The sequence below is a fragment of the Scyliorhinus canicula genome, chromosome 3, assembly GCF_902713615.1.
Source record: "Scyliorhinus canicula chromosome 3, sScyCan1.1, whole genome shotgun sequence".
In the NCBI taxonomy this organism is placed as follows: Eukaryota; Metazoa; Chordata; class Chondrichthyes; order Carcharhiniformes; family Scyliorhinidae; genus Scyliorhinus; species Scyliorhinus canicula.
Genome location: NC_052148.1, coordinates 178,407,825 through 178,435,694, shown reverse-complemented (window position 1 = coordinate 178,435,694; position 27,870 = coordinate 178,407,825). Strand labels below are relative to the sequence as shown.

At 42.9% G+C, this 27,870-nt stretch overlaps 1 protein-coding gene across 1 annotated transcript in view; it reads right to left on the bottom strand.

The window, feature by feature from the left end:
- The window catches only part of cnot6l (CCR4-NOT transcription complex, subunit 6-like), a 139,353-nt gene that overhangs the window by 23,260 nt on the left and 88,223 nt on the right, over positions 1 to 27,870 (bottom strand). Inside the window, exons 8-10 of the mRNA XM_038791816.1 lie at positions 11,578 to 11,732; positions 6,477 to 6,625; positions 23 to 256 (exon numbers count right to left, since the gene is read on the bottom strand). Coding sequence (XP_038647744.1) covers positions 23 to 256; positions 6,477 to 6,625; positions 11,578 to 11,732 — 538 coding nt within the window. The remainder of the gene's footprint in view (positions 1 to 22; positions 257 to 6,476; positions 6,626 to 11,577; positions 11,733 to 27,870) is intronic.

The window sequence follows — 27,870 nt, the reverse complement described above, 5'->3', positions numbered from 1 at the left end:
AGGTTGTCCTTGATGGTCTTACCTGAATCTGGCAGTGAATTGAGATCTGCACACAGTACCAATGGGATGCAGTTCAGGTCTGTAGAAGGGCAACTTGGCCTAAGAGAAGCAGCTGACTTCTCTAGAATAGTTTTGAGTTCAGAGATAATCATCACGGTTTGGATGAGCTTCACATCAGAATATTCAGGGTCCCAGTGCATATGTGCATTGGCCACCAGAATTAGCTGCTTCTCTGTTCCGTGGAGTGTCTTCACACCTGAAAGGATTGCCACATTTAATGTACGTAACAACTGAAAGCACAAGCAAACTAGCATTTTTGCAACACGGTTAACAAGCTCAGGGCATCCCAAAGCACTTTACTGTCAATTAAGCAATTTTGAAGTGTAGTCACTATAGGAAAGAAGTCAATTAACATGCAGTGATTAAATAAATGACCTGATCATCTCTTCAAATGTTGATGAGGGAACAAACATTAGCCAGGACACTATGAAAATATCTTGGTCTACTTAGAACACAGATATGGGATCTTTTCTGTTCATCTGAGGGGGCAGGCTGGGGCCTCAGTTTAATACCTTATCCAGAATTCAGCAATTCCAACTGTATGGTACTGCTTCAGTACTATACTGAAATGGTAGCTTGGATTATGTGTAGAGTCTCTGGAGAAGAACTTGAAACCATTACCTTTGACTCCGATGCAGAGTATAGTTATTTAGATCTGGGTTTGTAAATGTGGTCATTTGAGTTTTTGTTGCGTGTATAGCAATCACTAAGTCACGCAATAGCTTCTGCAGTGGCTAGATGGAGCTCTCAGAGCCCTCCGCTTAACTGTGACTACTAGATTAAGGCCATCAAGCCTGCCCTGTCTTTCACTTTTCCAATGGTGCTTCTCTTCCTATAGAAAGCACTGGATACGGGCGATTCCCATGGAAGAACTCACTGTGACACTACCGCATCTCCTGGATGTGGTGGTGGTAGAGGGGGGGCAATTGGATGGGTGGGAGAAAGAGGAGAAAGGCTGGATCTGCTACAATGACTGCAGAACACCAAAGTTGACTGCGGAAAAAAAAAGTGACCAAGGAAAATGATTGAGAAATTCATTGATGTTGTGCAAAAATATAATCTTCCAAAGCTCTTAAATTAATTTCTTTAAACATTAGGGTAGATTAAACAAAGTTAAGAACATGCAAGTATTATACATTACAAATCTCAATCTCTTTTACACATCAGTTACATTCGCTTTATGATAATCTATCGGTACTGCCTTCGTTCTAGCACAATAAAAATACACAAAAAAGCTCATAACAAATTATGGTATCTGACCCAGAGGTACACATCTGCTCAGCACCTTAAGTTCCTACCCAACAGTGAAATGATATCTGGCACAATTTACAGTTTGAGCTACCCTTTAGGTTAAGCGTTTAGCAGTGGGCACTGCTAATTTGTCCTGGTGGGCATTATAATTTGGAATGTCCTATATTAAAGTGTGAAAAACATTCCATGCATATACAAAAAACATCCATGGCCACATATCCCATTTCTGGTCTCCCCCCCCCCACTACCTTGTACAATCTGTTTGATTACTTTGAAAAAACACCCACATATATTGAGGGTGGGGCAAGGGAATGACCAGCTCGTTTGGATAATCCTAATTTATTTGGAATAATTGATTCTTGAAGTGTCTGCAATATAGCTTCAGTTAAATATTCATTGTGAAGCTTCACAAAATAGCAACCATAAAGGATAGAATTCCTCATTCGGATGAAAGTGAAGGCGACCGATCTGAAAGTAGGGTCCGGAATATAAAAATAAAACAAAATAAAACGAGGTGCGAATTAACTAAAATGGATTGGGAAACTTCATTAAAAGGCATGACTGTGCATAGGCAATGACTAATATTTAAGGAACGAGGATGTGCTTTGCAACAGTTACACATTTCTTATTGGCACAAAAAACAATAAAAGTGGTCCAACCATGGTTAGCAAAATAAATTAAGCACAGTATAAGATCTGAAGAAGAGCCATATAATGTTGCGAGAAAACATTGTAAGCCTAAGGGTTGGAAGCAGTTCAGAATTCAGCAAAGGAATACCAAGTGGATTGATTGAGAAGGGAAAAATACAGTACCAGTGTAAACTTGCAAGTTACACAAAAGCAGACTGTAAAAGCTTCAACAAGAATGTAAAAAAAGATAAATATACAGTCCAACATGGGAGAATTTATAATAAAGAAAAAGGAAACAGCAGAGCAATTAAACAACTATTGTAGTTCTGCCTTCACAGGGGAAGACACAAATAATTTCCCAGAAATGCCAGGGAACCAAGGGTCTGCCGAGAGGGAATAATTGGAAGGGATTAGTATTACCAAAAAAGTGGAGAAATTAATGGGACTGAAAGACGATAAATCCCCAGGGCCTGAAACTACATTCCAGGTTTATAAGGGCTGTGGCCATGGAAAAGATACAATGGGTGTCATCTTCCCGAATTCTGCAACAGTCCTGGCAGATCGGAGGGTTGCAAATGTAACCCTGCTATTTAAAAGGAGAGAGGGAGACTACAGACAAGTTAGCCAAACATCTTCATGAAATTGTTAGGGTCTATTAAAGAATGTGATAATAGGACACTTTGTCTAATCCCGTTGATATCATCTAAGTCAACATGGATTTATGAAAAGGGAAGTTATGTTTGACAACCTACTGGACTCTTTTGAGGATGTAACTAATATAGGCATGGGTGAACCAACGGATGTCATTTATTTAGATTTTCAGAATTCTTTTGATAAAGTCTCACATAAGAGGTTAGTGTGCAAAATTAAAGCACTTGGGATTGGGGTTAATATAGATTGAGAACTGGTTAGCGGACAGGAGACAGAGTTGGAATAAATGGATATTTTTTTTTACAATGGCAGGCAGTAACCAGTGTGCTACCGCAGTGCTCGGGCCCAGCTATTCACAATATACATCAACGATTCTGATTAGGGAACCAAATATAATATTTCCAAGTTTGCTGATGACACAAAACTTGGTGGGAATGACGGTGGTGATGTGGATGTCAAGAGGCTTCAAGGTGATTTAGATAATTTGACAGGGCAAATACATAGCAGATGCAGTTATAAAGTGAATAATCTGCTACGGAAGGGAAAAATAGTAAGGCAGAGTATTATTTAAATGGTGATGGATTGGGAAATGTTGACATACAAAGGGACCTGGGTGTCCTTATAGCTAGTCATCAAAAGCAAGCATGCAAGTGCAACAAGCAGTGAGGAAAGCCTTCAGTGAGGTTGGCCTTCATTGCAAGAGGATTTGAATACAGGAGCAAGGATGTCTTACTGCAGCTGTACAAGGCCTTCAGCTCTACAGCGCCTTGGTGAGACCACACCGGGAGTGGTGCGCGCAGTTTTGGTCTCCTGACCCAAGAAATTATATACTTGCCATATAGAATGTGCAACGAAGGTTAACCAGGCTGATTCCTGGGAAGGCAGGATTGTTGTACAAGGAGCGATCGGGTCAACTGGGCCTACTATCTTCACTAGAATTTAGAAAAATGAGAGGGAATCTCAACAAAACGTACAAAATTCTGACAGGGCTGGATAGACTGGATGCAGGGTGTTGTTTTCTCTGGCCAGGGGTTTGAGAACAAGGGGTCACAGTCTCAGGATTCAGGATGGGTCATTTAGGACTGAGATGAGGAGAAACGTCTTCACTCAAGAGGGTGGTGAACCTGTAAAAGAGCACGAGGAGAGAGGCAGAGACACAGGGTAGAGAGCGCGGAAACACAGGGCAAGACTCCAGGGAATGAACTTGGAGTGCGGAGCATCGGAACAAAACTTAACAAGCAGTACAGTGCACCCTCACTGAAACCTGAGGCGAGGCTCCTGAGGTGACACCAATAGTGACATGGGGCAAGAGCAGCGCAAGCAGGGTCGAGACTGCAACGCAGGCGGGGGAGTGAAAATGAAATAACATCACGCTTTAAATATGATGTCACTGACAGAGTGGGAAAATGGCATTGAGTTAGAGCAGGGTTTTGCAAAGTGCGGGTCGTGACCCGCGGGGATGGGTCGTGGACGGGTGTCGGGAGGGTCGGTGAGCGAACTATCGCAGCGTTCTCGCAGAGATCTCGATCAGATCCTGAGAGATGCTCCCAAAGTTCACGACCAGCAGCATATTTATTAAAATGGCCTGAGCTGCACTGTTCAAGCCAGGGTCAGTCTTCAGTCTCATCACTCTCCTGTTCCTGAGCAGAGGTGCACTAACAAACGTTGACACCGTGAAGCAATTACTGCAATTTTACATGCCAAATTCAGAAGATGACTCGTGATGGAGGCTCAATTCAGCATGTACCAGAGCAGGACAGTTTCCTGGCATCGCTAAAGCAAGGGACAGATGGGCCTCCGGACTGTGCAGCCTGCTGTCAATGTCAGACACCTGACAAAGTTCTGCAGCGCCAGGTTGTGTTGGCCATTGGGACTGAAAAAATCAAAAGCAAGTGTTACTGAAAGGACTAAACCAATCTGTCATCGAGTGCTGGAGGCAGCTCACGTTGAGTGTAGCACAACTGAAGTGCATGGCCCAGACTCTGCAACAGATGATGGCGGACATATAATGCCCCAGAAGATCAAGCAAATGAACATCGGTCACAGGGGAACAGCCCAATTCCCAATAGCGATGAGAGGTCAAAGTCACAAGCAGGTTTGTCAGGATATGGAGTTGGAATATTACAGTCAGCAAATCCTGGAGTCAGCAGCATCCCATGAGCAAACAGGACACAGTTAATGCGGTGCGTTTAGACGTAGAATTAAGCCAGACTGTTTTGCAACGAGGATGCTTGAATCGGATACGTCAAAGCCCTAGCTAACTCTATACTCTAGAGACACGGTCGCACAGTGGATAGCACTGTTGCTTCACAGCTGCAGGGTCCCATGTTCGATTTCCGGCTTGGGTCATTGTCTGTGTGGAGCCTGCATGTTCTCCCAGTGTCTGCGTGGGTTTCTCTGAGTGCTCCGGTTTCTTCCCACAAGTCCCGATAAAAGTAGAGCTGGATTCTCCGCCGGTGGGATGCCCTGTTTAGCCAGCAGCCCGGGGGTTTCCCGACAGCATGGGAATGAATGGGAAACCTCTTAGACCAGCCAGTGTAACAGAGCACCCCGCCGGCGAGGTAAAAACAGCAGCGGGGCGGAGAATCCAGCCAGTGCTGTTAGGTAATTTGGACATTCTGAATTCTCCCCATATACCCGAACAGGCGCTGGGATGGTGGCGACTAGGGGCTTTTCACAGTAACTTCATCGCAGTGTTAATGCAAGCCTACTTGTGACAATAAAGATTATTAATTACTTGTGGAACCAAATGTTGATTTTTAAATGCCACTGGGTTTGATGTAATTTTTGGGATGATCTTGCTGGTTACCAGTGAGACCTGGTTGCCAATGAGTCTGCTGGTAATCAGTGTATTCTGGGCCGGTTGATGCCTTTCCTTGTATAATTCCTTTCCTTGTATACATCTCTCCAGATTATAAAACTGATCTCACTCACCACATCTTCAAAAGCAAAATGTACAAAACATTTACAGAAAATCAGCTGAGAGTTTGAAGAAATTAAGATGTATTTCTTTCTATTCACTTGCACTAATAAATTGTATTTTCATAGCCTGTACTCAGCTGATGTGCAGACAACGGCTGAGATCTGATCATTGTACAGAATTCACGTACTGGTTCCAACACAAGGGGAGCAGTGGAACAGATGTGTAAGAGAGAGTTACTACACAGTTTGCGTGTCTGGGTGCGTGTGTGCAAGAGACAGAGTTATGGCATAAGGTTGGCCGGCGTGGGTAAAAGTGGGTCCCGGGAAAAAAAATTTGAAAAACATTTGAGTTAGAGGATCAGCCATGATCATACGGAATGGTGAAGCTGGCTTCGAGGGCTGAATTTGCTTACTCCTGCTCTTATTTTCCGGTTTCGGCCTACTCCTTTTTTTCTATGTTTCGATATCACACAAAATGAATAGAAACCCAAATATGGTATTACTGGCATTATATATCAACATAAATCAATACGTTTGGAGAATAACAATGACAGGCAAAATCAAGCAGTAGTATATTATGCAAGAGAAATAATCAAAAGTCATGGGCCACACCGACTCACCTCCAGTCAATTTTCTGAAAATTGGCATTACAAGGCCAACATGCCATCCTTTTTCTTAAAACAAATGGAAGAAACTAAAAAGGTGAAGAAATGTAAGTAAATAGCTTGCCTTTTATATGCACCATGCAGAGGTGCAATACAAGCTCTTTGAATGAGTTGCAAGAGGATTATAAAATTAAGCTCATCATTAAAAAAAGAAAACACATTCCAACCAGACATTTTAAATCATCCCGCAAAAAGGAAACATCCGAGCAGTGAGCCAAAACATCACATGCACTGGCTTTACCCAACTACATCAATTCATTTGTTTTCACTTGCAGTTTTAAGAACATAAAACACGTACTTCCAAAAAGATCCTTGTGGACCTCTAAGAGCACCGCCACCCCAATATTATCCTTTGTCATAACTCGATTTAACATGGCTTCAGAGCCATCCGAATTGGCCATTGCCAATTGGTTGAATTCCACTGTGTGCTTCTGCACCATTGCAAATCTGAGGGGAAGGAGGGAGAGAAAGGGCATTAAAATATTTGAATAATTAGAGTAAACAAAGACATGTTCAATTAACAGTTCAAAATTAGAGGGATATAAATTTGAAAATAAAACACGATAAAGAATGGCAGATTGGAAGTAATGCAAGGGGGGAAATTTTTAAATGAACATAGGAGTTATAAATCATAGCAAATTTATCAAAGTTGGTTTAATAAACTCTACAACTTTTGATGCCATAATTAAACCATTATATTCTCAAAGATACAGTGAACAGCAAGTATTGTAACGCCTGCCACCCTTCATCACAGTTGGGACAAAATATTGGAATTCCCTACCCAGCAATACTGTGGAGGTATAGTCGCTAAAGAGATTACAACAGGCCAAAGTTGTCTATCATCACCTTCTCAGGACAACTAGGGTGAGCAATAAATTCAACCTCAGTGTCACCCACATCCAAGAAACATATTGGTGGTTGGGGCTGGGGGAGAGAATCAATCCAGACCCATCATTTTGAATAGGAATGACTGAACTAGTTGGAAGTTATTCTCAATACCTGATCACATTTCTATAGCAGGAAATGGTACAATGACAGATGCAATAAAGGAGGCTACTGTACCCTTCATTCCAACTCCAAGCAATATGACGAACTTGGACAGGCTTAATTTTGAAGATTAAACAGAACATATTTTTAAAACATATATAAATGTATCACTAATCAGCTTAATTCCAGGGTCACCTCCTTTACACTTTTTTGCACCAAAATAACTCCATGAATTATATACAACACGTGGATGAATGACCACAAGCAAATCTACAAGTTCTTTCGCTAGACTTAGTAGGGGGAAAAAAACACAACCATGAACCACAGTGAAAGACCTCATATTGAACAATGTTAATACTGTGTAACTGTACCAAGAAACCAAGATTGACCCTCAACAGGACTTCGGGAGAAAACAGAAAATTGATATACATGTTGAAAGTTGCCACCCAGGTTGATAGGGTTGTTAAGAAGGCGTACGGTGTGTTAGCTTTTATTGGTAGAGGGATTGAGTTTCGGAGCCATGAGATCATGTTGCAACTGCACAGAACTCTGATGCGGACGCATTTGGAGTATTGCGTGCAGTTCTGGCCAGCGCATTATAGGAAGGAAGCATTGGAAAGGGTGCAGAGGAGATTTACCAGGATGTTGCCTGGTATGGAGGGAAGATCTTATGAGGAAAGGCTGAGGGACTTGAGGCTGTTTTCGTTAGAGAGAAGAAGGTTAAGAGGTTACTTAATTGAGACATACAAGATGATCAGAGGATTAGATAGGGTGGACAGTGAGTCTTTTTCCTCGGATGGTGATGTCTAGCACGAGGGGACATAGCTTTAAATTGAGGGGAGATAGATGTCAGAAGTAGTTTTTTTACTCAGTAGTAGGGGCGTGGAATGCCCTGCCTGCAACAGTAGTGGACTCGCCAACATTAAGGGCATTTAAATGGTGATTGGATAAACATATGGATAATAATGGAATAGTGTAGATGGGCTTTTGATTGGTTTCACAGGTCGGCGCAACATTGAGAGCCAAAGGGCCTGTACTGCGCTGTAATGTTCTAATGTAGTACAGCAATTGTTCAGTCTTTGGAGTAAACTGCACAAATAATTAGAGTGCCCTCAAGTGGCAAAATATAATTAACACATCTAAAATAAGAACAAAACGTATTTGAACTCAAATGTATTGATAGGTATTGTAACCCATCCCTTTTTAGTCTCCATGAAAACCCACAGAACACCCAGAGTAGGGGTGATCTGCAGCATGTTAAACATACAGGAGGCATATATTAATAATTTAGACTCAAATGTGGGAGGCATGAATTGGAAATTTGCAGATTACACAAAAATTGGCTATGATAGTGAAGAGGATAGTTGTTGACTCTGGAATATCAATGGTTGAATGGACAGAGGAGTGGCAAATGGAATTCCACCTGGAAAAGTATGAGGTACTGCATTTGAGGAGGCCAAATAAAGGGCATAATCAATAAATGGGAAGATACTGCAAGGAGTTGAGGAAATGAGAGACCTTGGGAGTGCATGTCCAAAGGTCCTTGAAGGTGCCAGGGCAGGTGGACATGGTGGTCAACAAAGCAGGTGGCCCCCAGGTCACTGGCCGTGTGGAGTTTGCACATTCTCCCCGTGTCTGCATGGGTCTCAGCCACACAACCCAAAGATTTGCGGGCTAGGTGGACTGACCACGCTAAAATTGGCCCTTAATTGGGAAAAAAAGAATTGGATACTCTCAATTTATTTTTAAAAACAAAGCAGGTGGAATGTCTTCCTTTATGGGAGAGGTATTGGATACAAAAGCAGGATGTAATGGATGGAACTGTATAAAAACACTGGAATTTTCTGGAAAGTTCTGGTCACCACATTGCTGGAAGGACATAATTGCACTGGAGAGTGTGCAGACAGGATTTACAAGAAAGTTATCAGGGCTTGCAAATTGCAGCTATGAGCAGAGGTTGGATAGGCTATGGTTGTTTTCCTTGAACAGAGAAGGAAACGGGGTGACCTAATTCAGGTGTTCAAATTCATGAGGGGCCAGATAGTGCACAGAGTGGGAAGATTTGCTTCCCCAGAGCTAAAGGGTCAATTACCAGGGGGCATAGATTTAAGGTAATTGGAAAAACCTTCACCCAGAGGGTGGTGGGCATCTGAAATGAAATGAAATGAAAATCGCTTATTGTCACGAGTAGGCTTCAATGAAGTTACTGTGAAAAGCCCCTAGTCGCCACATTCCAGCACCTGTCCGGGGAGGCTGGTACGGGAATTCATTGCCCAAGTTGGTGGTAGAGGCTGAAGTGCTCAACTAATTTAGAAAGATACCTCAATCTGCGTCTGATGTCCTGTAACCTGCAGGGTTACAGACCAGGTGCTAGAACGTTGGATTAAAATGAGTGGCTAGTTTTATTTTCCCCTTTGGCCAGCACAGACAATGGGCTGAATTGGCTCTCTGCGCCGTAATTTTCCGATCGTTCTAAATCTAATACAAAAGAAAATAGAGTAGAAAATAGTGCAACAGATTCAGAATTTTATGAAACCCGTTTACATAGCTCTGGGTAAAACTTTTAATTCATACCCTGGTCAAAATATCTGAGATTTTACAGATATAACCTGAAGCTTTGCCTGCAATCAAATCCATTCTGGATAAACAAACAAAATACAAATTACACAAAGACTATAGTACCAGACAGCGGTGGGTCAACTGTAGGCAGAATGGCACCCTCAATTCAATGCTGCATTTAACTAATGAAGGGTGGATTTACACTATAAAATTATAGTAAAATCTACTTCTTCTCTTCACTAGCCTAAATGTGTAAATTCAATCCTGGAATTTCTTTCATATTGCTACTCAGAGACATCCACAATCTGGCATAACGCAAATCAATGGCTTAAAAAGAGCACAGAACTTTGAATAAGAGTTACCACACAATATACCAAAACATCTGCAACTCATTAAACGTTGTGTTCAACTGGACTGATCAATAGACATCTTTGCCCATAATAAAGTTAGAGCTTTAATTTCTTAAAACAGCACTTGCTCTCTTCAAATTGCAACCTGATTTTCAAACACAGCAGGAATCAAAGCTATTTTCTGCAATGTTTTAAACATTTAAACCGTCTTACTTGGAGACCTGCAAAATAGTTTTCTTGCTTGAATGTGTTCTGATGCGTTACATGAAAAAAAATGGAGCAGTTTTCCTAATTGCAGCTTCCTGAATGTTATGCTTAACGTATAGGAATGAGGGCTAAATAAGCAGAATCTCTAATTTTCATAATTAAACAAGGGGTGTGTACATGTGCCTGTGGTCCCCATTGTTTTTCAAACTAATTTAATTTGGTTATATTTTAATGAAATTGAGGTGGAAATGAACGCTGGCAGAATGGACACGAGAATAGTTACATTTTCAAGTCGAACTGCCAGGTTCTACCAGGTCCCAGAGTTAAAGGCCAAAATGGGACTAAAGTATCTGATGACGTTTCATTTTTTGAAAATATGTTTTCAGGGTATCCCTAGCAGTTCACTATGTCACGTCTCAGACACGAATGCTGTACTTGCGGATCAATGAAATGTTTATTCAGTGCTTTTTTTCTGAAAATAAATTAGGCCTTTCATTCCAATTTCAGCAAACCTTGGTTTTCTTATTCCTCAAATCCTGCAACTTTTGATCCTGTTGGCATACTTACCACCCGCTAGTGAAGTAGATTAGCAACAGACTTTATCCTGGCCGTGTTAGGTACAGCATTATCAGTAGTGTGCAATTGCAGGTTAGCATGACATGCCCTCAATATTCTCTCTCTCTTATCACAAGCATATTATTGACACCAAATTGGAAAGCAAGAGAAGCCTTCACAGCAAGAGATAAACCAGCTAGTCAAAGAACTTCTCACTGCCTAGAAGGTACCAAACCAAAACAGCCATCAGTTTAACACTAATATATATATATTTTATTTTAGTGTAACCAATTAATTTTTTCCAATTAAGGGGCAATTTTAGTGTGGCCAATCCACCTACCCTGCACATCTTTGGGTTGTGGGGGCGAAACCCACGCAAACACAGGGAGAACGTGCAAACTCCACACGGACAGCGACCCAGAATCAAACCTGGGACCTCGGCGCTGTGAGGCAGCAGTGCTATCCACTGCGGTGCCATGCTGCCCAGTTTAACACCAATAGAAAGGTTTATATCTAGTGGATATATTCTTTTAAACCTGAATTTGAAATTTATACTCTGAATTGGTTGGCTTTTGTTGACCGTGACAGCCATTATAGATGCCAATGATTATTGCAATTAATGTCACCAACGTACATTAGTATCAAAATAAAGTTGGCAAGGATTAAACTTGGATTCAGAACAGGAATCCACAGCAGATGACGGGGACTTAACCAGCACATTGCCCAACAGTCTGCACATACTTCTCTGTTTTGAAGAATATTGCACATCCATCTACATGCTTCCTTTCCTGCTCAGACATTAATTTGGCACGAGATTTCGGACAGAAGAACCCATCATATCCACGTTGCTTCAACTCAGGCAGGAAGAGGTTGAAGTATTGCTCGGTTTCTACTTCCTATTGAAAGAAAAATATATTTTAATCTGGAACGTCAACACACAATAATAGCGAAATAGGCTAAGGATATGAAAGTAAATGTAGCTTAAATCTTTTAGTGTGAAACGGACACTCAATTTGAATTTCATGCAACAGGCTTTCAAATCTGAACCTCAAAGGAGTCGACAATTTGCAATCGTTTTTCAAGCTCAAGATGACCTTCCAGTTATTTTTTTTGTAGCAGAGAGCAGGTGTTCTTAAATTTTGGAAAGTGAACAGTGGCCTTGGATAATATCACAGCAAATGTTAAGAATTTTATTTAATTTTTTATAAAATTTAGAGTACCCAATTCATTTTTTCCAATTAAGGGGCAATTTAGAGTGGCCAATCCACCTAGCCTGCACATCTTTGGGTTGTGGGGGCAAAACCCATGCAAACACGGGGAGAATGTGCAAACGCCACACGGACAGTGACCCAGAGCCGGGATTGAACCTGGGACCTCGGCGCCGTGAGGCAGCACTGTGCCACCAAAAATTTTATTTTTAATAACAGGAAAAAAGCAGTAGAGCTAGAAATCTTTTGATAAATCAACTCCTATGTTCACAATTTCTCCTACATTCACAATTTTTGCCACAACTCTCAATCCCTTCTCGTATCCATCTGTCAAGTTCATTATAAAATGTCTTTACCAGAAATGTAATCCACAATATTATTGCTTTTTGGATAAACTAAAATCTTGCGTCTTACACCAAACACACTGTTCCTTTGTAACATGTGAATCCATCACCTAATAACCCAGCTCTGAATCAATCTCGTTAAATGACCTCAAAGTTGCCTCTCCTCCTTTTGAAAAGTATTACTGATATTATTCAGAATCATAGTCAATGCCTCTGCACCTTTTTCAAAAGTAGAAGGAACTTTTAGCAGCCTTCTAGGTCTCTTCAAAAACATATTTCCCTCATTTTCTATTTGACCACACAGCAATAACAAGGTAACATAGTCAAGTCTGAAATTGGAATCTGACTATCAGTTGAGAGGCTAACATAAAATCATTTGAGCTATTAGAGCACCTACTTTAATGCTTTTGTTAAATCATGTACATTGACAGCTTAGCCAAAATGACTGAACTTCCGGGATCCATTAGGACTGATTTCTACTTAGTTACACAAGTTACAACATTGGCCTCTGTCCAGATTTTGTAAATATCCATACAAATAAGTAACACAGTGGTGGATGGATGTTTTGCAGACTGGGAGTTGGTTTGCAGCAGTGCTCCCCAAGGGTCAGTTCTGGGTTCATTATTCTGGATGAGGCATGGCAGATAAGAGTTCAACATGGAGCAATGCAGTGATTCTCTTTTGGAGGATGAATAAGACGACAATAACTATAAATGGCATAATTTTGAAAAGTGCAGATGATGCCTGTAAACATAAATCTTTAAACAAGGTGGTAGAAAAAGTTGATAAGTGATTTTAAAAAGCACATGGGTTACTTGGCTTTATACATATATAGAAAGATGAAGCCACGTAATCCCTGGCAGAATTTTACAAGCCACTGGTTAAGCCTCAGCTGGAGTAATATTGAAAATTCTGGGTACACTTCAGAAAGAATGTGGGGGTAAAGGACAGTTTACCAGGGATGAGGGACTTCAGTTACAGGTTGAAAAAGTTAGGAGTGCTCTCCTTGGAATAGAGGTTATTGGGTGACTTAATTGAGATTTAAAAATCAGAGGATTTAATAAATTATACATAAAAAACTGCTCCCACTGGGTCAAACAGCCACAAATTTAGAAGATTGGCAAAAGATCAAGATAGAAGAAATGACTTTTTTTTCCACTTTCATTGGACTTGGTTCTATCTGAACAAGGTGGTGCAAGCTGATTTCACAAATCATTTTAAAAGGGAGTGGGACATGCATTTAAGGATGAGAAACTTACAGAACTATGTACAGAAGGTGCAAATGAGCTGAATGATCTCTGTTGCAAGTTCTAGAATTTTATGACAGTAGACAGCAAGAAATAGCGGCAAGAAATAGCTGTGCAGGTAAATATTTTTGTAATTAAGATGCAAGACTATTTGGACTTAGTCTGAAAAACAGTAATGCAAAGCAGCTAACAGACAAGAAAAACAACTATTTATTTACCAAGAGTTACAAATTAGGCCATATTCCTCACCTGCAGTGTATGCAAAAATTTGAAACTGAAATGCTAAATGCGGGAATCCACCCGAAAACTCACCTGAACAATTTCACATTCAGTCAACAACTATGCCAAATGTAAAGATGATCAATACACTAAAGTATCACAATGATTTGGTAACAGTTTTGTAAGGGAGCTAATTGTAGCATTTCTTTCCCCCCCCCCCCCCAAAAATAAATGTATTTCTACATGCAATCCAATCATTAATCAGATGACAAGAACTTGCCGAACCCATTTACAAATGTTTCATGTTAGACTTTTCTTGTTGATAGTCTGTCCAACAAGTTTTTCCATCTTTTTATTGAAAATTATTTCTTAATTATTGAAAACATAGAAAACCCCACCGGAGTTCAAATTCTCTATTTTCAATATTTCAATTAAGTGTTCTATTTGCAAGAAATTTTGAATAGCCAATTCTTCCTTACAGTTCAACTTACTTGGTTCTGGAATCATCGAGAATAAACTAAACATTTGCAAAGACTGCAGACATTTGTGTTTAATTATAATTGGGATGTTGAATAGTAATGTTTGAGTACGTTATTCTCTTAAAGCATGTGAAAACACCAGTTATTTGGTTAAAATGACTGGATTTGGGCCTCTGGTATTTAATGCCCACTGAGCCTTTGCAATTGAGTAGACAAGCTCTCGCTAATTTACAACTTTGGTTTCCAAACAGGTCAGATAACACATGGAGGACAGAATACCAACAAAAGCAGTTTAAAATAACAAGTGGTTTTGCAATGATTATTATAAATATTTTCTTGTGCATTATAGCTATAAACAATAAACACATGGATTGGCCTTTTGACCGTGCATTAAGTGAAACAAAGTTATGAAACCAATACTGAATTCAACCTTTGTTTCCCATGTAGTATATTGAAATCTGTATAACATGTACAAAGGAACAAAGGCCTATTGTGATATCAAATCTCAAACATGAATTCTGGAGACTGCTGGTGTATCACATCTGTCAGACCTCTTGTTTCAGGAAGGAAGAAGGGAAGAAAGAAACTAACAGCTGGCAGGCTTTTCTCCTTCGCCTTTCCGTGACATTTTAAAAAACAATTTAAAAAATTTAAATAAACACAACTATACAAAACAGTTAACCAAAGTTATACAATACAAAGGGACTAACAAGCAAAGTACACATCAATTTAACCCCAAAAAACTAAACTAATCCCACTAACAGCTGACAGTCCTTAAAAAAGACTGCCATCTTACATAGAACCCCTCCGCTGACCCTCTATTAGTATACTTAACCTTTCCAAATGTAAGAAAGAGTCATGAGGTCACCCAAACAAGCAGAGGCATTGGGCAGAGTAGGAAACCTACACCCAAGCAAAACTCATCTCTTGGCTATCAATAAGGCAAAGGCAGGGCCTTTGCCCCATCTGAAGCACTAGCGAGTCTGATACCCCAAAAAAAGCCATCAGCAGACATGGATCCAAATCAACATCTAGTATCTCTGATATGGTGTTGAAGAAAGAGGTCCAACAGCTTACCAACTTGGGACAAGACTAGAACATATGAATGTGATTAGCCAGCTCCCAAGAGCAACATTCACACTTGCCCTTCACCACAGAAAAAAAACACTCATCCTTGCTCGAGTTAGATGCGCCCTGTGCACCCACCTTCATCGTAAAAGACTTGGGCAAGCACATGAAACGTGGAGTTGACCCTTTTGGACTCATTCCGTACCTCATCATCCAGAAGGGACCCAACTCGCTCTCCCATTTCACCCTCACCTGCCTCAATGGAGCCGGCTCCAGCGAAAGGATGTGGCCATACAAGGCAAAAATAGTCTCTTCCTCACCCCCGCCCCCACTCAAAGATAAAATCCTCTTGAACAGGTGGTGCAAAGGGAAAGGAGAGAAAAGCATTGAGCGAAAAATCAAGAATCTGAAAGTATCTGAAAAGACTGGAACCAGCCAGTTGGAATTTCTTCACCGGCTCCTTAAAACTGGCAACCCTCCCCTCTACAAACAGGTCTGAAAACCTCTCCAAACCCTTCCCCTCCCCTGACTTAAACTTAGTCCAAACCCACAGACAGGAAAGGTGGTTATTGTAGATGGAGGCCAGCAAAGACAGAACAGAACTTCAAATGCTGCTTCCAGATTCTCTGGGTGGACACCACCACTGGATTCAGGGGAAATCTAGCAGAGAGAAAGGTAATGATGCGCTTCCTATTGAACCAATGCTAGAAACCATGCAGGAGTGTGCTTCCATTCGGCCCCATGTTTACTGAACAAACCCATCTTCTAAATATTGGCTGCCCCAATGCAAAACAATAAATTAGGTAGAAAGAAGTCCCAGACTGGCCATCGCTTTGGAGCAAAGCCCCACGGATCTTTAAGTCTATCCCGCTCAAATAAGACATTAATGTATTGACTTCAACAACAACAACAAAATTACCTGATGAGAAAAATGGAGACGTTGAAACAGTAATAGAAATCTCAGGAGTACTTTCATTTTAATAGCCTGAACCCTGCCTGCCAGGGCATGGGCAGGTTACCCCACTAATTCTACACCAAACAGACTAATGTAATTGAATTTATGAAGCGAGGCCCAATTGTGGGCCACCCGGACACACAGATAACAGAAGCTAGTCTTGGCAAGGCAAAAAGTAGCGTCCCCAGTTGGGTTCTCCTCCCCGGGGGGCTGACCGAGATGCATTCACTCTTGCCCAAGTTCAATTCGTACCCAAAGAAGGAGCCAAATCTCCCAAGCTACTTAATTAACTCATTTACAGACAGCACTGGGTCCGCAATATAGAGTAGGTCATCTGTGTAAAGGGACACTCCTCCCCGATTTAACCCCTTCCACTTAGCAGAGGACCTCAGTGCACAGCAAGTGGTTCTATTCCCGAAGAAAACAGAAGACACCCCTGTCTCATGCCCCTTTTCAACGGGAAGCAGCCCAGTTCAGAGCATTTTTACGAACACCAGCAGTGAGGGCCCTATACAGTGGTCAATTCCTGGAGATAAACTTGTGGCGAAATCCAAACCTCCCAGAATCTCAAACAGATACTCCCACCCCACTCTATTAAATGCCTTTTCGGCATGGGGGGAAACAATCACCTCCGGTTTGGGTACCGAGGAGTGAAAAAGGACAACATCAAGCAGGTGACATATATTGGCCAACAATTGCTGACGTAAAGTCTTTCTGATCCACTTTTATTAAATTTTACATATTCCCCAATGGCGGTGTACATGGTTTACAAATTTCTTGTCCGTTAACAATATTGTGTCCAATCTCCATGGTGGATGCTGGGAGTGACCTGCTAGTGCCATTTTCACAGTAACTTAATTGTAGTGTTAATGTAAGCCTACTTATGACACTAATATAGATCATTAAGTGTGGGGCATGGTCCAAAATCATGAACGCCGAGTAACAAACCACCACCACAGAAGTGAGGAGAGAGACCTATCCACCACGAAAAAAAACGATATGCAAGTATATCACATGAGCATGCAAGAAAAATTTAAAATCTTTATCACCCAGGCACCAAGGATCTACCCCTCCTGCCTGTACCATGAAAAACAACAAAGCTCTGGCCACCCCTAATGGAGTCAGCGATGTGGGAGTGGACCGATCCAGACTAGAGTTTAGAGCACAATTTAAGACCCAACCCAAAATAAGCTGACACAAATGTAAATCAGGGAGCAAGGCCAGCAGATTATTAATAAAATTTGTATTGTCCCAAGTTAGAGCATAGATAGTAACCAGAACTACCGGAGTGCCCCCCAGAGAGCCACAGACAATAACATACCTTTTGGGTCGGCCAAGATCTTGGCGGCAGAAAACTGAACCCCTTTTAAAATTAATGTTACTGTACCCCTGGCTCTACCATCGAAGCCCGAGAAAAAGATTTGTCCCACCCACCCCTTCCGCAACCTTTTCTGGTCTCTGACCCGAAGATGAATCTCTTGCCAAAATACTTAGTTGGACTGTAAACTCTAAAATCAGCGGACACTCTGGACCTTTTCACTGGGCCATTCAACCCCGACATTCCAGGTGACCAAACAAATTGGGGGTCTCGCACGTCCCCCCTCATTCAGAGTCAGCCATTTCAACCAAGAGAGATTACCCAACAGATACAGCAACCAGGCCCACCCAAGGTGACCGCCAACAAAATCACAAGACTAAAACAAAGAAACAGCTACCAGCACAGTCAGCAAAGTATCCCCACACCCCTTGTCCTGGCCTTCATAGTAGCATACAAATAGAAGCAGTGAACACATACAACTAAAATCCACTTCTAATAACCCTAAACAAAACAAGAACTCCAATCTCATTATGTAAAAAACTTCTATAATGAGCTGCAGTCAACCCTCCCGCACCACTTCAGTTAGCTAATTCTTAGACTAGCAGGGAGGCTCCCAAGTAGAGTGAAGTGGTTACAAACAGCAAACCACCAAAACCTCAAACCATTCTGCTCCAGAGTCCAAATGTATTTTCCGAACAATCAGAACAGAACTCCACGTGAAACTGAACCCCAAGCTCAATGGTAAACATTTCAATCAACATGAACATGATAATGCAAAAATAAACATGAAACCCCAAGAATTCAACATGTCTGTCCCCACCACTCAAAACCTCAATCACACCGCACCCAACCCATCTTTAGACATGATATTTCCTCTCCCGGCACATCAAATAAATGATCTTTTCCCTCAAAAGTCACTCTTACCCACACCAGGTTCAGCACACCAAATCAGACTCCACTTTTGTATAGGGCAGCCTCAGCTCCCACGTTTCGGTAAAACCTGATGCCGTGGCCATGCAATTTGAACTTATGATCCTCCCTCGCCCATCTTAAAACCTGCTTTCTCTTTGACGGTGTGGAACTTCATTATGACTGCACGCAGTGGATCCTCAGAGCGAGGCCTTTTCAGGAGTGTAAAGTGGTCTCGGTCCAACTCAGGAGGGGACGCAAATCCACCATCCTCCCAAACATCTCTACAAAGTACTCAGTGGACATTGGGCCTTCCATCCCCGCTGGAAGCCCCAGAATTTGAATGATTTCCTCCTGGACAGATTCTCAATCATTTACCTTGTCGTTCAGCAATTTATCCGCCCAGCCACCAGAGACATCTCCACTTCCAGCGAGGCAATCTGACCACTATGTCTCAAAAGGGCCATTTCCATATCCCTTATCGTGGCTCCATGGGCTATCACAGTTTTGTTGGTTCTCCAGAGCCACACGGATTTGGACCAAGATCTCCTCCATCGGTTACCAGAGGTCCTCTGACACAACCCGCCAGTGTTTGTCCAATTCTTTCGCCAAGATACTCAAAAGCACCTCAGCTGTTAGTGGTACGGCTGGAGCCTCAGAGGCTGTCTCTGCCATTTTGCCCTGCTGCCGAGCTCAGAGAGGCCTTGATTCGATCAATGAACTTCCACAATCTCCCTTTTTCCCCTTAGACTTTTCTGGACATATACGATCCTTATCCTATTAATCATGTGGGTTTTCAAAATAAAATACCCCTGAAACTAAGAGAAAAGGGAAAAAAGAAATAGCAGGAGCCATCTCGTGCAGTCGTCCCTCTACATCTTCAACATCTGTCAGCATCAACTACATTGAAAAGTATACACAGGTCCCAGAAGAAGCGAATAGTGTGATGGCAAATTCCATTTCAATCAAAGTTGGTCGAGAAGCTCAGTTCCAAAGAAAAAAGGGGAAGAATGTAAAAAGCATTAGGGGCACCACCCAGGTGCCCCCACCACCCTAATTAGGTTATCTGTAAAAAGGAAAGAATAGGAGAGTGAAGGAAAGACCCCTCCCATCCTGTTTATTTCTGAAAGCCTTTGTGTTTTGCTTTGCTTTGCAAATGGCAAGACCCCACCATGTCCTCTCCTCGTTTGCTGCATCCAGAAGGCAGTGCAGTGGGAAGATGGCGCCAGGACCTCTGGGTCAGAGCAGCGGTGCCGGCCTTTCCCCCGTTCCTGATCTTTCCCAGCTGTTCCTGATCAGCAGGGCAGTATGGTAGCAGTGGGTAGCACTGCTGCTTCACAGCTCCAGGTTAGATTCCGGCTTGGATCACTGTCAGTGCAGAGTCTGCACGTTTTCCCCTTGTCTGCGTGGGTTTCCTCCGGGTGCTCCGGTTTCCTCCCACAAGTCCCAAAAGACGTGCTGTTTAGGTAATTTGGATATTCTGACTGCTCCCTCAGTGTACCCGAACAGGCACCGGAATTTGGCGACTAGAGGCTTTTCACAGTAACTTCATTGTCACAAGTAGGCTTACATTAACACTGCAATGAAGATTATTATATACCTGTATCTATAACTCATTCCCCAGGAGGAGATAACCAGTCTGTATGGGCATCTTCGGGTGGAATATGGCTTTAATTCAGGGTTTGCTCCTCAAGTCTTTCTTTGAAGCACCATGCCCATAACTTCTGACAGCACTGGGTCACTTCTGGTGTGTTTCTTCACCTGTCCTGCAGATACAGGAGTACATATTTAAGTCCACCACTGCATTCTGCTCACTGCAAGTGATGGAATCCCAGTATGAAGTGGAAAAACAGTCAGCGGACAATGGTCTGGCAATAAAAAAGTGAATTTCCTCAGACAGGAATTGGTGGAATAGTTTTATCCCAAAAATGATTTCTGGGATTCTTTCTCCATCTGCTCAAAACTGCTTTTGCCTTAATTCAAAGTCCTCAGCCTTCTTCTTCAACATGAAGGCCATCTGCTTCTCTTCACCTATGGGCATTATGTGAGAAACCACCACCCGTACTCCATAGGTGATGCGTTCCATGCTAACTCCAGAGGTAAATTTAGATCGAATATGTCAGGACGTTTGACTTGAGTAGCACCTATTTGGCTTGCACAAATGCTCTCTTACATGGATTCCCCCATTTCCACTTTCTAATTTGACACAGTAGATTGTGCTAGGGTTTTAGAATAGTTGCCATTTTGGGCACAAAACCTCTACAGTAACTTGGTACACCGAAGTCAATTGAAGTTGGTTGACATAAGGTGTGGGTACCACGGTAATGGCTTTGACTTTCGAAAGCAACTTCTGCAGTCAACTGATGCAGTTCCTTGGCGTCAATGACATGCTCCAGATATTCAATTAAAGACTGGATCAACTTCAAGTGTTAGCCTCCAGCAAATAAGTTAATGGGGGGGGCGGGGGAGAGAAAGAGAAGAGAAGAGAGCCGCTCTGCACATAGCACAGGATTAACAGTGACTTTAAATCACCACAAATGCGTTGAGATCCATCTTTTTTCCATCATAGATATGATCGGCGTTAACGGGTTCAAGAATTTGCATTCTGATCAGCCGTTCTAATTCCGCCTCTACCTCCGGTCGGATTGCATACGGCACTGACCTAGCCTTTCGCCCGACTTTCTCCCTTGATCTTCAGCTTTACGGAGATAGCCTTCATGCTTTCCAGCTCACCACTTTTTGGGTTGGTCTGATTTGGAATCAGTCATGAGATTTACTTCATCTCAATTTAATCTCATTTTTTCCAAAAACGCTCTTCCCTTTACTGCTGGATAATTTCCTTTGATTGCCATCTGTCCATTTAATTGCACTATCAAAATGGCCCCCCCAACAAAACCCTTCTCCAGTGTAGATTTTTAACATTATCCTCGAGGGTTGCAGAGCGAGATAATCTGAGCTTTCAGTCTCTTGAACTCGCGAGGTGGATGCCCCAATGTCCATCTTCACCACCTGACCGCCCAAGAATGGAGTGAATCAGTTTGTTGCACCAGCAATAGCTGGTACATTTAATGACAGTTCATGGACTGTGAATAGAGTGCCTTCTCACAACATTTTTGTACCATGTGGACACTTTTTCCTTCATTCAGCTTGGCATTTTATTTTTTAGCTCTTGCCTCATGCCTGAAGCTGGTTTCTTTTTCCAACAAGCACATGCAATGTGGCGCTTTCTACCACAATTTCTGCACATAATGTCTTTGCACCAATAATTTGCTGCTGAGTGCCTAGTTTTTGCACACCTATGGCGAGTGTTTGTGTTTGAGTTTCAGCTGACACCTTGTGAATTCCAGTGCTTGAGCTCACTGTTCAGCTTCTTTGGCTGCAAATTCCATAGATATTGCAACTTCCAAAGCTTTCTTTAAGGTCAAGTTGCTTTCAGTTAACAACTGCTTCTGAATAACTTCGCTCCTTGAACCAGACTAACCTATCTCAGCTTTGACAAAGAATCATCCAGACTAGAAACTGATATTGCCCAGCATTCTCAGTTTTTGTTTCAGATTGATTCTCCACATTAATTTGCTTTCATCTCCGATGGTATTATCTGATGGCATAATTTAACACATCTCCAAATGTGCAACGTTCAGCCAGTCTTTTCATGGTAGCTACAAAATGTGTAATCAATTCACCTTCTTGGTTGTGCTTATTCAGAAATCACTGGAGTGAGGGACCCAGAGGATGGGAAAATGGCTGACGTAACACCCTGTTTGGTAAAATCATTTACGGGATGAGCGCATTGTTGGTCAGCCCAATATTTATTATCCATCCTTAGTTGCCCTTCAGAAGTTGGTGGTGAGTTGCCTTCTTAAACCACTGAGGTCCTCGAGGTGCGTGTACACCCACAATGCTGTTAGAGAGGGAGTCCCAAGGTTTTGACCCAGCGACAGTGAAGGTACAGATTTTCAAGTCAGGGTGGTGAGTGACTTGGAGGGGAACCTCCAGGTGGAGGGGTTCCCAAGTAGCTACTCCTCTTCTCCATCAATAATGGCCGTGAGTTTGCAATGTGCTCCGCAAGGAACTTTGGCAAGCTGGGGGAGGTACGGAAGGAGCCAAGTTATTCACCGTAGGATTCCTAACTGAGTTATAGCTGATTAGAAAAGTCAATCTCTGAGAGTAAGGGGAGATGACAGAGGATTAATTGAGAACTTATTAATAATTAACTATAATCATATTATGCATTACTTCAGTGCAACAAATAGCTGGAACCACTAAGGGTTATTGCAAATAACATTAATTTCTTTCTCAGGTTTTACATTTTGCAAGCAGCTTGAAACTGCGAGGTCATTGATGTCAACTAGCAAAAAGGCCCCATTGCATGCTTAAAAACTGGGCGGCTGTCCAGTACGAGCAGTTCCATTTCTATGGAAACAGCCAGTCTAGAGATATGATTTCTGAACAAAAACTGTGTTTTTCTAATTAATGATAGATGCAAGTGTATGGGAAAGTCGCACCAAGATATTTAAATACATATATTTCTTAAAATTGATAGACAGATAGTTTGGCCGAATTGAGTGAATTATAAATTAGTTAAAGTCAATCAGAAATAAAAAGAAGGCCAGACCTTCCAAGATAATAATCTCCTTAAGAATCACTTACCGGGATTGAAAAACTCATTCCGGAATCACAATTTTGCTGAAACCTACCTCTTTGCTGCTTGCTTCTGCTAATCGCCATCTTTCTTTTGTTTAAATCACTTAGTTATTTTGTACTGTGTATTATGATTTAAAGAATTACCACGATCTGTATTTTAAAACTCAACCACTGTATTCACTGGACAATCAATCAATCTGACTAGCTTGCTATAGGGCTAGTCGGAACCCTCTAAATGTTGTATTGAAAAATCAGTGGGCATAACTGACAATAAAGTTCAAGTGGACATTGCCAAAAAGTACAGACCTGACCTTTTATTTGGGAACTGAGAAGCGATAATGGATATCCAGGGTTCAGAATGGACAGAGATCCATCAGTAGCCTTTGACCTGCTCTGGCAGCCATAGTTTCAATATGGCTAGTTCAGTTCAGTTTCTGATCAATGGTGGCCCCCAGGATGTTGATTGTGGTAATGCCATTGAATGTCATGGGGCGATGGTTAGATCCTCTTCTAGGAGATGGTCATTGCCTGGCACCTATGTGGCGCGAATGTAACTTGCCACTTGTCAGCCCAAGCCTGGATATTGTCCAGGTCTTGCTGCATTTTGACATGGACTGCTTCAGTGTTTGAGGAGTCACGAATGGTGCTGATCATTATGCAATTAACAGCAATCATCCCCACATCTGACCTTACGTTGGAAGGGTGGTCATTGATGAAGCAGCTGAAGATGGTTAGCCTAGGACTCTACTCCGAGGTACTCCTGCAGTGATGTTTTGAAGCGGAGACGATTGACCTCCAATCACCACAACCACCCATCTTTGTGCCAGGTATGACTCCAACCAGTGGGGAGTTTCCTCCTCTCTCTCTCTCTCTCTTCCCCCCCCCCCCCCCCCCCCCCCCCCCCCCCCCCAAGTGTTGCTGGGACTCCTTGATGCCATACTGTCAAATGCTGCCTTGATCTCAAGGATAGTCACGCTCACCTCAGGCACTCGTTCTTCTGTCCATGTTTGAACCAAGGCTCCAGTGAGGTCAGGGGCTGTGTGAACCTGGCGGAACTCCAGTAAGGGTCAGTGAACTGGTTATTGCCAAGTGTTGCTTGATAGCACTGTTGGTGACTCCTTTCATGACTTTGCTGATGGAGAGTAGACAGATGGGGTGGTAATTGGCTGGGTTGGATTGTCCTGCTTGGCATGTACAGGACACACTTAGGCAATTCTCCACATTGCCAGGTAGATAGATGCCAGTGTTGTATCTGCACTGGAACAGTTTGGCTAGAGGCACAGCAAGTTCTGGAGCGCATGTCTTGAATGCTATTGTCACAATATTTTCAGGGTCCGTAGCCTTTGCAGTATCCAGTGTCTTCAGCTGTTTCTTGATATCACATGGAGTGAAGACTGACATCTGTTGTGCTGGGGACCTCTGGAGGAGACCGAGATGGATCATCCACTAGAAACTTTTGGCTGAAGATTGTTCCAAATGCCTCAGCCTCACCTTTTGCACAAAATGTGCTGGGCTCCTCCTCATCGGGGGTGGGATATTTGTGGAGCCTCCTCCTCCAGTGAGTGGTTTAATTGTCCACCACTATTCATGGCTGGATGGGGCAGGACTGCAGAGCTTAGATCTGATGCGTTGGTTGTGGAATCGCTTAGCTCTATTCCTTGCTGCTTCTGCTGTTTGGTACACCAGGTAGTCCTGTGCTGCAGCTTCACCAGGTCAACACCTCACTTTTCAGTATGCCTGGTGTTGTTCCTGGCATGCCCTCCTGCATTCTTCATTGAACCAGGGTTGGTCCCCTGACTTGGTGGTAATGGTAGAGTGGGAGATATGCTGGGCCATGAGGTTGCAGATTGTGGTACAGTACAATCCTGCTGCTGATGGCCCACAGTGCCTCAGGGATGCCTGGTCTGGAGTAGCTAGATCTGTTCAAAGTCTATCCCATTTAGCACAGTGGTAGTGCCCCACAATGTGAAGACGAGATTGTGTCTCCACAAGGACTGTGCGGTGGTCACTTCTACTGATATTGTTCTGGACAGATGCACCTGCAGCAGGCTGGTTGGTGAGGATGAGGTCAAGTATGTCCTTCTTGTTGGTTCCCTCACTACCTGCTGCAGTCCCAGGACAGGTATGTTCTTTGGGACCCGGCCAGCTCAGTCTGTGGTGGTACTACCTAGCTACTCTTGGTGATGGACATTGAAGTCCCCCACCCCGAGTACATTCTGCGCCCTTACCACCCACAGTGCTTCCTCCAAGTGGTGTTCAACATGGAGGAGTACTGATTCATTAGCTAATGGTGGACGGTATGTGGTAATCAGCAGGAGGTTTCCTTGCCGATATTTAACCCGAAGCCATGAGACTTCATGGGGTCCAGAGTTGATGTTGAGGACTCCCAGAGCAACTCCCTCCCGCCTGTATAGCACAGTGCCACCACTTCTGCTCGTCAGTGAGACAGGACATAGCCAGGAATGGTGATAGTGTCGTCTGCGATATGGTCTGTAAGGCATGATTCTGCGAGTAAGACTATCAGGCTATTGCTCGACTAGTCTGTCAGACTGTTTGCCCAATTTTGACACAAACTCCCAGGTGTTAGGAAGGAGGACTTTGCAGGGTCAACAGGGCTGGGTTGCCATTAGTTTCCGGTGCCTGGTTCGACACCGGGTGGTCCGTGCGGCTCAATTCCTTTTTTGTGTTTTTGTATGGTTGAACACAACCGAGTGGCTTGCCAGGCCATTTCAAAGGGCATTCAACAGTCTACCACATTGCTGTAGGTCTGGAGTCACATGTAGGCCAGCCCAGGTACGGACGGCCGATTTCCTTCCCAAAAGGGCATTAGTGAACCAGATGGTTTTTGTTTTTAAAAAAAAAAATGACAAATAGACAAAGGTCATCTTTAGACTTTTAATTCCAGAAGTTTAAATTCAACATTTGCCATTGTGGAATTCAAACTCACATCCCCAGATCATTATCCTAGGTCTCTGAATTACTGGTCCAGTGACAATACTATTACGCCACCGCCTCCCATTAAGAAGGGAAGGAAGCAGGCAGAAGACGGGAAATTATAGGCCAGTGAGCCTGACTTCGGTCATGATCGAGTCGATTATTAAGAATAAATTGCAGAAAACCTGGAAGTGCATGGTAAAATAGGGTTGAGTCAGCACGGCTTCGTCAAGGAGCGGTCATGTCTGACGTATCTGTTAAAATTCTTTTGAGAAGGCAATGAGGAAGTTAGACAATTGAGAGCCAGTGGACGTAATCCATTTGGATTTCCAGAAGGCGTTTGACAAGGTGCCATTTAGGAGGCTGCTAAATAAGAACCCATGGTGTTGGGGGTGAGGTCAGTGTTGGGACCACAACTATTGGCAAGATATATTAACGAACTGGAAGAATAAATTGAGGGCACTGTTGCTAAGTTTGCAGATGATATAAAGATATGTAGAGGGATAGGTAAAGTTGAAGAAGTGGGGATGTTGCAGGTGGACTTTAACAGGCTGGCAGATGGAATCTGAAGTGGGAATGGAAGGAAGGGCTGGCCTTGGAGGGGAATCACAACAATGATCCCTGGATTGAACGATTTGTCGTATGAAGTGCAGTTGAGAACTCTGGGTCTGTGCTCGATGGGAGTTGAGAAGGATATGTGCGCGTGCGTGCTGGTGGTTGGGGGGGGGGGGGGGGGGGGGGGGGGGGGGGATCTCAACTTAAAGAATACTTAAGAAGCCGTCAGGAACTCTCTTGTCAATTCTCATTGGACTCTGGTTTCCTTTCAATTCCTGTTCTTTTGGTTGTTATAATTCCTGTAGCTGTGCATTGCAGGGACCGACACCTTTAATTGAGAAAGCAGTAGCAGGATATGCTGACATCAGCAGTGAAACTTCTTGACAATCTTTGCTAGCAACCTAACAACTCCATTGCAATCACGGGGCTGAGCAGATCCATGATGCAGATTGGTGCTTTTTATTCTGGAATGTTCTGCTGGGTGACTCTTGTTTGGTTTCTATTTTGATTGGAATTGCAGAGCTGAGCAGAATCCTTTTGAATCTCTCTCCCAGAAGCGGTGGAATTCTCTCTCAAATCTTAGCTGGAACTCCAAGGTAAACAGAGCAGTTAGTGAGCATTCAAAGCATAAAGATAGAGGGTGTGACTTTCTGGATTCCTCTCCCATTAAAGGTGCCAGACCACTCGAAGGCCTTGCAAAAACCACTGCTCTGATATTCTGTTTAACTAAAGGCAAGCTGTTGGTGAGTCTGTTGAAGCCGCTCACGTAACACAGAAACTGAGCAGACCTGAAGTGCATCTTCCGAGGGTAAGGCTCAGCTCAACACAAGTTGAAGTGTGTCCCTAGAGGGGATCCCACAGCCTGAGAATCTGGCCTGAGTGGCCCAGCTTGAAGATCCAAACCAACTGACGGTTAAACCCCTTGCATTAAGAAATAACCGCCTACAAAGACCTCAACCCCAGCAGCGAAGATCCTCATCCCCATTATTTTGATCCTTCCGCTTCCCCCTGTGTGTATGTGGGTGGAGGGTGGGACGGTATTTGGGGATAGTTGACTAGTCGACCATTGTTCCATATTTCCATTATACTTCATCTTTTACTCTGGTCATAAATGAACAGTTTTAATGTTTTACTTGCAAATCTGATGCCTGTAA